We start from the raw sequence: 15,752 nt of genomic DNA on the forward strand, positions 1-15,752 counted from the left end.
AGTACGGGGGTTAGATACAGAGTAAAGCTCCCTCTACACTGTCCCCATCAAACACTCCCAGGACAGGTACAGCACGCTGGTTAGATACAGAGTAAATCTCCCTCTACACTGTCCCCCATCAAACACTCCCAGGACAGGTACAGCACAGGGTTAGATACAGAGTAAATCTCCCTCTACACTGTCCCCCATCAAACATTCCCAGGACATGTACAGCACGGGGGTTAGATACAGAGTAAAGCTCCCTCTACACTGTCCCCCATCAAACATTCCCAGGACATGTACAGCACGGGGGTTAGATACAGAGTAAAGCTCCCTCTACACTGTCCCCCATCAAACATTCCCAGGACATGTACAGCACGGGGTTAGATACAGAGTAAAGCTCCCTCTACACTGTCCCCCATCAAACATTCCCAGGACATGTACAGCACGGGGATAGATACAGAGTAAAGCTCCCTTAAAAAAACCAAACGGGGTTGGATACAGGTGAAGTGTAAAGCCTCCAGTGCTGGTATACAATATCCTCATTCCCCTCCTGGCCCTCCTTATGGAAGCTCTCACCCAGGATTTGTCCCCCATACGGGAACCTGTGCCCTCCGTATTTTAGGCCTGTGGATGATGAATTGAGGCCAAGTATTGTTATGGTTATTGTGAGCAGGAAGGCAAATTTTGAACCTATCCTGCAGGACTGTATTGTCTGTCAAGTATTAATGACGTAACATTTGTTTTCCAAAAGAATTGACACTGTCTTGACCTCCTCACTTCTTGACCCTTGCTCTTTCCCCGATCCCTGACCCCCTAATGCACGGGCAGCGCAAAGAAGTGACCCCACCCCCGAAAAGTACATGACCTGGCCACCATTTTGTCCGTCGCCCGTTCTTGTGTACACCAAAGGTTCACATTTCAACCTGGATCTGGCCTCAGATGTCTCTCGAGATTTTTTCCACCGCACTCAGCACACAGTCTCTTCCGTGCCTCCCAGAACCACCTCACCTCCACCTGAAGGCCTCTCCGTCAACTCAAGGCCCGGGCTCAAGGCTCCCTAGCCAAGATTACCCAATCCCCGCCTCCTCCATCCCACTGGGCCTCTCCCTCTCCTGACGTGCGGCCTTCCTCAGCAACACTTTCAGCGAACCGCCCCAGCACCGCCCACCGCCGCAAAAAAAAAAGTAATGGCTGACCGAAATTGGACGGGCCGCCCGCACTATTTAAAAAAAAATGGAAGCAAATGCTTTCCGAGAAACAACCCTTTGAAGAAAAAAGATTTGGAATTCTTGTCACGATGGGCGGCCATTTTGCGTCGGTCGCCAAGCAACTGCCTGGCAAAAAATTATGCCAACTTTGACTGGTTTTTCTTTTCGTAAAGACTTGTTTTTTTTTTTGTTTTGTTTTTCTAGGTTTTCTTGTGTGTGTGCGTGTGTTTGTGTTCCAGTTGTAAATCGTCGCTGTATAGCCTGTGTCTCCTCCTTGTTTCGAGCTGCGTGGGTTTCGGATTGTTTTTTTTTCGTTTTTTTGCAGAGAAATTCGTCCTGATCAGAAAGGTCAAAGTTCACGTTGACGGATGAGTGACCTTGGGGAGGGTGGGGCGGGGGGGGGTTTGGTGGTGTGGGGCAGGGGAGGGGATCGGGGTGGGTGGGGGGGTTGAGGGCAGTGGGGGGGGGGATGGGTGAGGATGTGCCGTTCCCCGTTCATGTTCATCTGTACTCTCCCAAAACGTTGGGTCATCAAGGCCGGCATTGTGGAGCTAGGAGGCTAAAAGAGTCAACAGTAGCAGGATCGCCAAGACAACCGTGAGCTTTAGATGTTTCCGGCTTGGACTGCTGCCACTTACACTCTTCTCCAGCTTTGGGACCTCGGGTTTGAAGTTATCTGCAGGAGAGAGGAAGAACGTGAGACATTGCTGGTACCTCCGCAACCTCCTCTAGCTCTGCGGTCCTCCCAGTGTCTCCCCCACTCTGGTCTATTCCCCCGATTCCCATCGCTCCACCATTGGCGGCCGGGCCTTCAGCTGCCTGGGGCCCTAGGTTCTGGAATTCCCTCCCTAAACCTCTCCGCCTCTCTCTCTCTTTCTCTCTCCTCCTTTAAGACGCTCCTTAAAACCAACCTCTTTGACCGCTTTTTTCTTTTTATTCATTCATGTGGGCAAGGCCAGCATTTATTGCCCCATCCCTAATTGCCCCTTGAGAAGGTGGTGGTGAGCTGCCTTCTTGAACTGCTGCAGTCCATGTGGGGTAGGTACACCCACAGTGCTGTTAGGGAGGGAGTTCCAGGATATTGACCCAGCGACAGAGAAGGAACGGCCGATATAGTTGCAAGTCAGGATGGTGTGTGACTTGGAGGGGAACTTGCAGGTGGTGGTGTTCCCATGTGTCTGCTGCTCTTGTCCTTCCAGTTGGTAGAGGTCGCGGGTTTGGAAGGTGCTGTCTGAGGAGCCTTGGTGAGTTCTGCAGTGCATCTTGTAGATGGTACACACTGCTGCCACTGTGCGTCGGTGGTGGAGGGAGTGAATGTTTGTGGATGGGGTGTCAATCAAGCGGGCTACTTTGTCCTGGATGGTGTCGAGCTTCTTGATTGTTGTTGGAGCTGCACCCATCCAGGCAAGTGGAGAGTATTCCATCACACTCCTGACTTGTGCCTTGTAGATGGTGGACAGGCTTTGGGGAGTCAGGAGGTGAGTTACTCACCGCAGAATTTCTAACCTCTGACCTGCTCTTGTAGCCACAGTATTTATATGGCTGGTCCAGTTCAGTTTCTCGTCAATGATAACCCCTGGGATGTTGATAGTGGGGGATTCAGCAATGGTAATGCCATTGAATGTCAAGTGGAGATGGTTAGATTCTCTCTTGTTGGAGATGGTCATTGCCTGGCACTTGTGTGGCACGAATGTTACTTGCCACTTATCAGCCTAGGTCTGGATATTGTCCAGGTCTTGCTGCATTTCTACATGGACTGCTTCAGTATCTGAGGAGTTGTGAATGGTGCTGAACATTGTGCAATCATCAGCGAACATCCCCACTTCTGACCTTATGATTGAAGGAAGGTCATTGATGAAGCAGCTGAAGATGGTTGGGATGGGACACTACCCTGAGGAACTCCTGCAGTGATGAACTGGAGCTCAGATGATTGACCTCCAACAACCACAACCATCTTCCTTTGTGCTAGGTATGACTCCAGCCAGTGGAGGGTTTTTCCCCTGATTCCCATTGACTCCAGTTTTGCTAGGGCTCCTTGATACCATACTCGGTCAAATGCTGCCTTGATGTCAAGGGCAGTCACTCTCACCTCATCTCTTGAGTTCAGCTCTTTTGTCCATGTTTGAACCAAGGCTGTAATGAGGTCAGGAGCTGAGTGGCCCTGGCGGAACCCAAACTGAGCGTCACTGAACAGGTTATTGCTAAGCAAGTGCTGCTTGATGGCACTGTTGATGACACCTTCCATCACTTTACTGATGATTGAGAGTAGGCTGATGGGGCAGTAATTGGTCGGGTTGGACTTGTCCTGCTTTTTGTGGACAGGACATACCTGGGCAATTTTCCACATTGCCAGGTAGATGCCAGCGTTGTGACTGTACTGGAACAGCTTGGCTGGGGGAAGTTCTGGAGCACAGGTCTTCAGTACTATTGCCGGAATATTGTCAGGGCCCATAGCCTTTGCAGTATCCAGTGCCTTCAGTCGTTTCTTGATATCACACGGAGTGAATCGAATTGGCTGAAGTCTGGCATCTGTGATGCTGGAGACTTCAGGAGGAGGCCGAGATGGATCATCAACTCGGCACTTCTGGCTGAAGATTGTTGCAAATGCTTCAGCCTTATCTTTCGCACTGATGTGCTGGGCTCCCCCATCATTGAGGATGGGGATATTTGTGGAGCCACCTCCTCCAGTTAGTTGTTTAATTGTCCACCACCATTCACGACTGGATGTGGCAGGACTGCAGAGCTTAGATCTGATCTGTTGGTTATGGGATCGCTTAGCTCTGTCTATCGCATGCTGCTTACGCAGTTTGGCACGCAGATAGTCCTGTGTTGTAGCTTCACCAGATTGACACCTCATTTTGAGTTATGCCTGGTGCTGCTCCTGGCATGCCCTCCTGCACTCTTCATTGAACCAGGGTTGGTCTCCTGGCTTGATGGCAATGGTAGAGTGGGGGATATGCTGGGCCATGAGGTTACAGATTGTGGTTGAGTACAATTCTGCTGCTGCTGATGGCCCACAGAACCTCATGGATGCCCAATTTTGCATTGCTAGATCTGTTTGAAGTCTATCCCATTTAGCACGGTGATAGTGCCACACAACACGATGGAGGGTATCCTCAATGTGAAAGCGGGACTTTGTCTCCACAAGGACTGCGCGGTGGTCACTCCTACCAATACTGTCATGGACAGATGCATCTGCGGCAGGCAGATTGGTGAGGACGAGGCCAAGTATGTTCTTCCCTCGTGTTAGTTCCCCCACCACCTGCCACATACCCAGTCGAGCAGCTATGTCCTTTAGGTCTCGGCCAGCTCGGTCAGTAGTGGTGCTACTGAGCCTCTCTTGGTGATGGACATTGAAGTCCCCCACCCAGAGTACATTCTGTGCCCTTGCCACCCTCAGTGCTTCCCCCGAGTGGTGTTTGACATGGTGGAGTACTGACTCATCCGCTGAGGGAGGGCGGTAGGTGGTAATCAGCAGGAGGTTTCCTTGTCCATGTTTGACTTGCTGCCATTAGACTTCATGGGGTCCGGAGTCGATGTTGAGATATTCGGACCTGACATCCTTACGTAGCTCAAGATCGAATTTTGTTTGGTATAGCTCCATTGAAAGACTTTGGGACATTTTAATATGTTAAAGGGTTTATTTAAATAGAAGTTGCTGATTGGTTTTAACCGCAGAGGTCGTGAGGTCAAATGCCAAGCGGCAATGGGCGGCCCAGTAAAGCTGGTCATGGCACCAGCAAACACCCGGCCAGGTATTGGTAGAAAGTACCACTCCTCCCTGGTCTGGGCCTGCACGTGACTCCTGCGACCACTCCACACCCTCGACTCTTTATGCAGTACCTCCCCGGGAGCTGTTCATAGTTCCTGCTCTTTGCTGGGTACAGGCCAGGGATCCCATCGATTTACTAATGTGCAAAGGGTAATTGTGTCACAGTCCATATAATTGTTGGAGGCTAACATTGCGGCTATTGTCCGTCTCTGTCTCTCTTTGCAAGCCTGGAAACTCTCTGCTTTTGAGAATGCTTTGAATTATTCCAAGTGACTCCAGTACCTCTCTCCTTGCTCTCATACAGGTCGAACGTCCAGCACAGGAAACAGGCCATTCGGCCCAGCTGCCCCCGTGTTGGTGTTTCTGCTCCACTCTTCATCTCTCCCCGTCAACATACCCCTTCTGTTCCTTTCTCAGCCTATTCAACTTCAGAGGACTTCATGCATTCTGGCAAAGGTCGGCGGGTCCTCAGTCAGATTAGTGAGGTTGCTTGAGATATGCAGCCATTAATGGCAACCGGGATTGGATGTTTGATGTGGCTGCACCAAATTGGCCCACAAAATAATTCAGATGCCGCATAAGGATGATTCTCTCATCGAAGACCATCCCCCTAGTCCGCTAGCCCTCCCATCGAAGACCATCTCTCTCGTCCCCTAACTCTCCCATCGAAGACCATCCCCCTAGTCCCCTAACCCTCCCATCGAAGACCATCTCTCTAGTCCCCTAACTCTCCCATCGAAGACCATCCCTCTAGTCCCCTAACTCTCCCATCGAAGACCATCCCTCTAATCCCCTAACTCTCCCATTGAAGACCATCCCTCTAGTCCCCTAACCCTCCCATCGAAGACCATCTCTCTAGTCCCCTAACTCTCCCATCGAAGACCATTCCTCTAGTCCCCTAACTCTCCCATCGAAGACCATCCCTCAAGTCCCCTAACACTCCCATTGAAGACCATCCCTCTAGACCCCTCACTCTCCCATCGAAGACCATCCTCTAGTCCCCTAACACTCCCATCGAAGACCATCCCTCTAGTCCTCTAACACTCCCATCGAAGACCATCCCTCTAGTCCCCTAACTCTCCCATCGAAGACCATCCCCCTAGTCCCCTAACACCCCCATCAAAGACCATCCCTCTAGTCCCCTAACTCTCCCATCGAAGACCATCCCTCTAGTCCCCTAACTCTCCCATCGAAGACCATCCCTCTAGTCTCCATGTCTTGTCGGTGTGGTGACCTATCCCAGCACTCGTTGATAGCATGTGACTCACCCAGATCTTCTATAGTCTTTACATCGTGGCCCACTGTGAACTGCGGAGGTGTCGGAACAAGCTCCTCACTTGGGTGCGATGCTGCAAGGCAAAGGTCAAAGGGTAAAGTTCAACCAGTCAACGTGACGGACATTCGGGCAGTCCACTCTGGGCAGCTGGATGTGACGTAAAGTGAGAGGGAAGAACTGAGAAGTTGTAACTATCAGAACAGGCCGGGGGCTCTTTTCTCTAGAGTAGAGAAGGCTGAGGGGTGACCTGATCGAGGGCTTTAAAATGATGAAAGGGTTTCGAGAGGGTAGACGTAGAGAAGATGTTTCCACTTGTGGGGGGGAGACCAGAACTAGGGGGCCATCAATATAAGACAGTCACTAATAAATCCAATGGGGAATTCAGGAGAAACGTCTTAAGAATGAATCATGAAAGAGGGGCTGAATGTCCTCCTCCTGTCCGAGTTGTGGATCAGTGGGCAGCTCTCTCTAGAAGGTTGTGGGTTCGAGCCCCTACTCCAGAGAATTGAGCCCATAATCCAGGCCGTCACTCCCAGTGCCAGTACTGAGGGAGTGCTGCACTGTCGGAGGTGCCATCCTTCAGGATGAGATGTTAAACCGAAGCCCCCATCTGCCCCTCTCAGGTGGGTGTAAATGATCCCATGGCCATTATTGGACGAAGAGCCGGAGGGGAGGGGGGGGGGGGGTGGGGAGGGTGGCGGGGTTGGTGTGTGGAGGGGGGTGGGGGATCTCCCCGCTGTCCTGATGCCAATATTTATCCCTCAACCCACGTCACTAAAAAAAAAGAAACATCGAGCTGTCATTATCACATTGCTGTTCGTGGGATCTTGCTGTGCGCAGATTGGCTGCCGCGTTTTCGGCATGGCAACAGTGACCGCACTCCAAAGGGAGCAACTCCATTGGCTGTGAAGCTTCCGGACGTCCTGCGGTGGTGAAAGGCGCTACAGAAATGCAAGCTCCTCGCGTCCAGTTGCTTGAGACTGGGTGCGCTGGGGTGTCGATCTCGGAGATACTTACATGTAGCGCAACAGACAAACACCTTCATCTTCAGGCAGGTTCTGCCGTGGTGGTGGGTCGGAGTGGCTACAACAGGAAAGCAGAAGCTGTAATAAAGATTTAATGGCCGCCCCCCCCCTCCCTCACCCGGTTCCATCTCTGTAACTCCCTCCGAGATCTCTGCTCCCCTCTCTCTGTAACTATCAACTCTGTAACCTTCCTCTCTGTGTCCCTTTCTATATCCCTCCCTCTTTCTCTCTCTCCCTCACCCCTGCCTCTGTCCCTCCCCTCTCCATTTCCTACTATGTTTCCCACTCCTGGTCTCTATTCATGCCCCCTTTTCCCCCCCCACCCCCACACTCACCGTGTGTTCCCTCCCCCCATGTCCCTCTCCCTCCTTCCCCCCTATCTCTCTCCCCTAGTCCCATGTCTCTTCCCCTCCCCCTCTACCTCTCTGTGTTTCCCCCCATGTCTCTCTCTCCCTCCTCCTCTATCTCCTTGCCCCCATGTCCCTCCCTCTCCATCTCTCCCTGTTTCCCCTCCTCATCTCTCCTCCTCCCCCTCTTTCCCCCTCCCGGTGTGTCTCTCCGTCTCCCTATGCCCCTCCTTCTCCTCCCCTAAATCTCTGAGCCTGCCCCCTTTCTTTCCCCTTCCTTGTCCCCCCCCCGTCTCTCCCCCTCCTCTCCCCTCCTCTCCCCTCCCTCTCTCCCCACCTCTCCCTCTCCTTTTCTCTTCCCTGTCTCTCCCCCTTGCTTTCCCCCATTCCCCGAGCTCTCCCCATTGCTCTCTCTCCCCTGCCCCCCCTCCCATCCCCCCCTCTCCCTTTGTCTCTCCCCCTGTCCCCCTGTCTCTGCCGCTCCTCCTCTCTCCCCCGCCCGCTCCCTCTCTCTCTGCCCCTGCACCCAACCCCACCGTATGCTCCCACCCACACCCACACCACGACCCCCGGTCGAAAGCAAGGCTACTAACAGATGTAGTAATACTCGTTGCCGGCGTGGAACTCGTATCCCAGAGAGAACGCGCTGTAGCGTTGGAATTTCTCGGAGAATTTGATGGGGCTGTGCGGAGAGCGGGGGCGATTACACTCCCAGCGTTTGAAGCCCAGGTCGGAGTTGCAGGTCTTGTAGCCCTCGTAGTTCACCATGTAGAGTATGTACTGCTCCATTCTGTGCTCGGGCACGGAAGCATTGTAGTGCGGGCAGTAAATATCCAGATAATCATTGACGCTCACCTGCACCGTGTAGCTCTCCCTCCTCAAACTGCAGACGGGAAAAGGGGAAGCAAGTTAGACCTTGTTGGGGGCCTTCCCATCACCCCTCGCCTCTGCTGCAAAGGTTGTGTCTCAGGGGGGTACCATTGACACATAAACCCAGGCCTACGCTCCCCGTACCGAGGGAGTGCGGCACTGCCAGAGGTGCCGTCTTTCACAATGAAAGCACCGCCCACCCCCACCCCCACCCCCCAGTGGTCTGCCTTAGACGAGACGGGCTATTCGGCCTGGTGGGGCATCACAGTCATAAGCCTGTCCGGGCGGGGAAGTTCCACCCCCACTCCCACCACGCGGCAATTGGGAGAGGAATGCTGGCCGATCTCACCCGCACTGGTCCCAGGGAACTGGCGTCCAATGGCCCTGAGGGCAGCAATGGAGGCCATTCGGCCCTCTGAGCCCGCCCTGCTATCCAGTCACGTCGTGGCTTTTCGCTAACTCCAACGCCCCATTGCCCGAACCCAACAAAAATCATTCCACCACACCCCCCCCACCACCACCCCGAAACATACAGAGCCTCTTGGGGAGGGAGTCAGATTCCCAGATCCCAGCTAAAGTTCACTCTTGATTTAAAAATCCCAGGAACACCGTACAGCAAAGACCACAGCGCTCTCTAGTGATGGATGACTTCTTTTCTGCTAAATTAATATCACAGATCACTCGGATAGAAGTGAGTTACAGACTAGAATCTAATCGAGGGGTTCGGGGGGTTTATATATAGAATAACAGACACCCGGGAGTGAGTTACAGACTGGAATCTAATCGAGGGGTTCGGGGGGTTTATATATAGAATAACAGACACCCGGGAGTGAGTTACAGACTGGAATCTAATCGAGGGGTTCGGGGGGTTTATATATAGAATAACAGATACCCGGGAGTGAGTTACAGACTGGAATCTAATCGAGGGGTTCGGGGGGTTTATATATAGAATAACAGATACCCGGGAGTGAGTTACAGACTGGAATCTAATCGAGGGGTTCGGGTGGTTTATATATAGAATAACAGATACCCGGGAGTGAGTTACAGACTGGAATCTAATCGAGGGGTTCGGGTGGTTTATATATAGAATAACAGATACCCGGGTGTGAGTTACAGACTGGAAACTAATCGAGGGGTTCGGGTGGTTTATATATAGAATAACAGATACCCGGGTGTGAGTTACAGACTGGAAACTAATCGAGGGGTTCGGGTGGTTTATATATAGAATAACAGATACCCGGGAGTGAGTTACAGACTGGAATCTAATCGAGGGGTTCGGGTGGTTTATATATAGAATAACAGATACCCGGGTGTGAGTTACAGACTGGAAACTAATCGAGGGGTTCGGGTGGTTTATATATAGAATAATAGATACCCGGGAGTGAGTTACAGACTGGAATCTAATCGAGGGGTTCGGGTGGTTTATATATAGAATAACAGATACCCGGGTGTGAGTTACAGACTGGAAAATAATCGAGGGGTTCGGGTGGTTTATATATAGAATAACAGATACCCGGGTGTGAGTTACAGACTGGAAACTAATCGAGGGGTTCGGGTGGTTTATATATAGAATAACAGATACCCGGGAGTGAGTTACAGACTGGAATCTAATCGAGGGGTTCGGGGTGGTTTATATATAGAATAACAGGGGCATTTCATTTTAAGGGAGTGTGGTGGAATATATAAAAAAAGTTAACTCAAAGAGTCAATAAATCTCTCTGGCCCCACCCGATCAGACCACTCACACACCACCATTGTTTTATAAAGGTGTGACTAACACAGTAAACATTAATATTTTTCAATCACACTCATAGAAAACCTCAGAGCCCAGCATGTGAAGTTGCAGACTGCAGGTACAGCACGGGGGTTAGATACAGAGTAAAGCTCCCTCTACACTGTCCCCCATCAAACACTCCCAGGACAGGTACAGCACGGGGGTTAGATACAGAGTAAAGCTCCCTCTACACTGTCCCCATCAAACACTCCCAGGACAGGTACAGCACGGGGGTTAGATACAGAGTAAAGCTCCCTCTACACTGTCCTCATCAAACACTCCCCAGGACAGGTACAGCACGGGGGTTAGATACAGAGTAAAGCTCCCTCTACACTGTCCCCATCAAACACTCCCAGGACAGGTACAGCACGGGGTTAGATACAGAGTAAAGCTCCCTCTACACTGTCCCCATCAAACACTCCCAGGACAGGTACAGCACGGGGTTAGATACAGAGTAAAGCTCCCTCTACACTGTCCCCATCAAACACTCCCAGGACAGGTACAGCACGGGGGTTAGATACAGAGTAAAGCTCCCTCTACACTGTCCCCATCAAACACTCCACAGGACAGGTACAGCACGGGGGTTAGATACAGAGTAAAGCTCCCTCTACACTGTCCCCATCAAACACTCCAAGTGCCAGTACTGAGGGAGTGCCGCACTGTCGGAGGTGCCGTCTTTCAGGATGTCAAACCGAGACCCCCGTCTGCCCCTCTCAGGTGGATGTAAAAGATCCCACGGCCGCTATTGGATGAAGAGCGGTGGGGGGGTGGGGAAGTTCTCCTCGGTGACCTGGGGCCCAATATTTATCCCTCAACAAATATCAACAAAAACAAAACATATGATCTGGGTCATTATCACGTTGCTGGTCGTGGGATCTTGCTGTGCGCAGGTTGGGCTGCCGTGTTTCCTGCGTTACAGCAGTGACCAGGGCTTTGATAAATAAGTACAGCATCGGCTGTGCGGTGCAGCTGGACGCCCTGGGATGTGGAAGGCGCTACAGAAATGCAAGTCTTTCGCCCCTGTCCGGGAGAGAGAGAGAGAGGTTAGGGCCCTCAGCGGGGGAGAAGGATCCTGAGGGAGAGGAGGCGAGGAAGGGTTATCCTTCGAACCGAGCAAGGAAAGTGAAGGAGAGAGTTCCAAACTTCTCCTGCCATTCACTTGAGGAAGTGTCTCCAAACCTCTCCTCTGAACGGCCGGGCTCTGTGTTTAAGCGTCTGCCGCCCCCCCCCCCCCCCCCCCTTCCCCCCACAACCCACTCCCCACTTCTCCACTTCCCCTAGACTCTCCCACCGCGGGGAAAACATTTCTCTCTATCTGACCCTCTCAAATCATTCCAGAATCCTACAACAAAAAACCTCAATCACATCACTTCTTAACCTTCGATATTCCGGGGAAAGCATGGGTGGTTTATCTAATCTCTCCTCATGAGTTTGACCTTTGGAACGTTGGTCATGTTTGGCAGCTTTCTGGCGGGGAGTGTGAAGCCTCACGTAGACACACAGCCGGGGTGGGGTTTGGTGTGGTGGTGTGGGGGGGTGTGCAGAGTCCGAGCATGCATCTGTGCGGGCGTGTGCCTCGTGACACTTGGGCTGTTCCCAGTCGGGCACATATGCGGACCTGGCTCTACGTTCGGTACAGGCTGTACGTGTCAGGTTTTATCAATCATTTGCCAACCCTTTCCTTCTTCTGCTCCCTCTGCAGCCTGCCCACTAGCCCCGCCCCTCCACCACACTCGGACACAGTCCAGCACACACGTCACCCTTGTGTGTCTTGGCGCAAACCACCCCCCTCCCTCCCTCCCCTCGCTCAGTGTGTGAAAACGGCCTGTGCACCAACTCATGAGACAGGTACGGAGAAGCAGTACCGTAATCACTCTCAGCGTCGCTCGTCTTGGATTGCTCTGTGGGACTGCGCAGACCCCCTTCTCATCTCTCCCAACATCACTCCCGAAGACCGTTCCCCAACCCCTCGACACTGGAACGCAGGGAGGAATGGAGCCAGCCTCGCCACGACCAGCCCGTGGCTGGCTATTCGACTGCGGGGTGCAGCACTGCTGGGGAAGGAGCGAGGTTAATCACGCCCGGAATGATTCCGGTGGTCAGGGCCTCGTCGCCACTTTAGGTGGGCGGGGGGAGACTCCCAGGGATAGCCCCCTCCCCGCCACCTCCAGATAAATATACTGTCGGCACCCATTGTGGAATATTTTATTTACACCTCCCCAACAGAGGGGGCAGCACTGAGGCAGGATAGCAGTTTACAAATGCTTTGCTATCACAATACCCGATCTCAGCCAGTTAGATACAGTATACCACAGTCCCTCCCCATTGAAACAAACAACATACAGTAAATGCAAAATGGAACAGCAATATAATTTCCCAGAACACAAGAACAATGCTCTGAAATTTAACAGATGGGGTTGCATTCTTGTTACTGTAATCATTGCTCAAACATACATGACCAATAATTCCCCCAGCAATTTGCATGCAAAGAAAATTGTTTTTCCTTAACCTATGTGGCTTCTTTCTGTCTGAGTATCTTCCCCCCTTCCCATTAGCTTGCCTCTGCTCTCCCAACATCTCCCACTGTGTCGACCCTGAACTTTGACTCCCAACTCCACTTAATGGTTGGGATTGTGAAATCGATCGATGAACCTGAAACAAAGACCCTGACTCACTTTGCTCTGCTGTTGGATTCTGTCGTACCAACAAACTTTCACTTCCTTTGTGACTTGCACTTACTCTCCGATTTCCACTGGGGACTGGAGGAATTTGCACTACAGGAAGTTCCTCATGCTCTCCCTTTGTCAGTTTTCCTCCTTCACGCAAGTAATCTGCATGACACTGACGGAGTCTCTCTCCCAGCCTCACTAGATATGTGAATGCACCTCGTCTTTTTACAACAACTCCAAGCACTCCCATCTCCTTATCACCTCGCTGGCTTTTTCACCGTGACCTTCTGACCTGTGCTGAACTAAGTTTCATGCTTCGAGCGTCATGACTCGTCTTGCTTTTCTCCTACTTTGCTGCTGACGTCAGGCTTAAGCAAACTAAACCGTGTCCTAGGAGCGGCTTAAGCACTAACTCGCAAGGTGAGCCGTCGTAGACTGTGGGGTTATTCTGTAAGGGAACAGAAAATTGTCCAGCCTGTGTCAAAGATGAACATGGAAATTACTGCCGAGCTTGTCACCGAGCAAATACCTCTGCAAAGACCTCTTCACAACTTGTGCATTTCTTTCCACATCACCGTTCGATGCTGGGAGATAGGGTGGTATTAGAGTGTGCTTGACTCCATTCTTGCTCAGAAATATTTCAGACTCTTCTGACGTAAACTGTGGACCATTATCTGACACCACCCCTCTGGTAACCCATAAATTGCAAACCAACTTCTCAAAACCGCAATAATTGTGGCAATTGTGGTATCGGGCGTAAACACAACATTTATCCACTTGCTATAGTTATCGACCAAAACAAGCTACTCTTTCCCTTCCACTTCAAAGGAATCGACAGGTGCTTGTTCCCACGGGTTTTCTTGACCGTGAAATAAAATGCACCTTGGTCAGATCATTTCTTGCTCTCACAACTCTGCAATATCTCTATCCACCTTTTGGATACCAAAAATGGCTACTTGCTACTGCTTTCATACGGACCATCCCTGTGTGCTCGTGATAAAGTCCCTCGAACAATCTCTCCCTAAAGCTTGGCGGAATAACGGGCTGGCTCTGACCCGAGGTCCAGGGCGACAACACTGGGCCTGGATCCGAGGCCTCTGCAGTACCAGCAGTGGCCACCACTCCCCGTGGCGCTGCCGATACTGCTGAGGTGCCGGCCCTGTGATTGGCCGGCAGCTCTTGGGGCCGACATCCCCATCCCTATTAGGCGTTTAAAGGGACGGGGATCCCCGCCTCCTTAAACATTGAACCCCCAAAAAACCGGAGGATCGTTCATTTTGGCCCAGCCCCGGGGAGCCCCGCCTCCTGCATAAAATCTAGCCCAACGACTCTTAAACCCCATAGGAGACAGCCTTGATCTACACTCAGTTCATTTCTACGTGTGAAATACTCCCGCAATTTCTCATCATCACACTCTTTAGACCAGCCTTTCATGACGTAATTGAGTACTTTTCGGAGAATCACATTCTCTGACAGACACTGGCGTGTCATCTGTAAAGTAATTTATATGTAACTCATTGACTAAGAATGAATCAGTCTTCACTTCCTCAATCTCATACATACTCTTACTGATCCCTACTGTAAATAACGGCCTAGTTTAAACATATTTTCTTCAGCCAATTTCTTCCCACCGGGGAGACTTTGTTCCATCGTACTACTACCACAAATGGGGCATCATTGTATTCCACCCTAACACTAACTTCACCTAATGATGGAATACTGTTATTGAAATAGTGGTATTGTCACTGGACTAGTAACCCAGAGGCCCCGGCTAGTGCTCTGGGGACATGGGTTCGAATCCTGCCACGGCAGATGGTGAAATTTGAATTCAATTAATAAATCTGGAATTAAAAAAGCTAGTCTAATGGTGACTGTTAAACCATTGTCCATTGTTGTAAAAAACCTTCTTTGCCCGCTCTGGCCTACACTTGACTCCAGACCCACAGCAATGTGGTTGACTCTTAGATTAGATTAGATTAGAGATACAGCACTGAAACAGGCCCTTCGGCCCAACGAGTCTGTGCCGACCATCAACCACCCATTTATACTAATCCTACACTAATCCCATATTCCTACCAAACATCCCCACCTGTCCCTATATTTCCCTACCACCTACCTATACTAGTGACAATTTATAATGGCCAATTTACCTACCAACCTGCAAGTCTTTTGGCTTGTGGGAGGAAACCGGAGCACCCGGAGAAAACCCACGCAGACACAGGGAGAACTTGCAAACTCCACACAGGCAGTACCCAGAATCGAACCCGGGTCCCTGGAGCTGTGAGGCTGCCCTCTGAAATGGCCGAGCAAGCCACTCAGTTCAAGGGGCAACTAGGGACGGGCAACAAATGCTGGTCTTGCCAGCGACGCCCGCATCCCATGAACGAGTCGAAAGAAAAACCGCAATCATTCAAATTGCCCAAACGTCCTGGAAATTGCCTTTGGGAGTTCCAAAATGTGTGTCACAATGTTCTTCAGACTGTAAATTCTCAGCTGAAATGTTAAAAAAGAATTCAATCTCGTCGCCATCTTTCTATTGTGCATTCACAGAGTAAATCTAAAATGAGTCTGAACCTGAAACCTTTTATTTACACCTCCCCAACAGAGAGGGCAGCAGAGAGGGCAGTATAGTAGCAGACAAATACTTAGCTATCACAATACACTACACACTTGTGGGGGGGGAGACCAGAACGAGGGGGCCATCAATATAAGACGGTCACTAATAAATCCAATGGGGAATTCAGGAGAAACCCCTTTCCCCAGAGAGTGGTGAGAATGTGGAACTCGTTACCACAGGGAGTGGTTGAGGGGAATAGCAGAGATACATTT

The 15,752-nt window shown here is 51.1% G+C and overlaps 1 protein-coding gene across 1 annotated transcript; it reads right to left on the bottom strand.

The window, feature by feature from the left end:
* Nucleotides 1-1,741: 1,741 nt before the first annotated feature.
* LOC137356864 (ephrin-A3-like) lies at nucleotides 1,742-14,357 on the bottom strand. The gene is made up of 6 exons (XM_068022702.1): nucleotides 14,286-14,357; nucleotides 13,274-13,371; nucleotides 8,204-8,493; nucleotides 7,256-7,321; nucleotides 6,231-6,311; nucleotides 1,742-1,866 (listed from the first exon to the last, which is right to left on the bottom strand). Exons 1-6 carry the CDS (start codon nucleotides 14,355-14,357, stop codon nucleotides 1,742-1,744), a joined length of 732 nt encoding a protein of 243 aa, XP_067878803.1.
* Nucleotides 14,358-15,752: the final 1,395 nt, after the last annotated feature.

This window comes from Heterodontus francisci, chromosome 46 (genome assembly GCF_036365525.1).
Source record: "Heterodontus francisci isolate sHetFra1 chromosome 46, sHetFra1.hap1, whole genome shotgun sequence".
Classification (NCBI taxonomy): Eukaryota; Metazoa; Chordata; class Chondrichthyes; order Heterodontiformes; family Heterodontidae; genus Heterodontus; species Heterodontus francisci.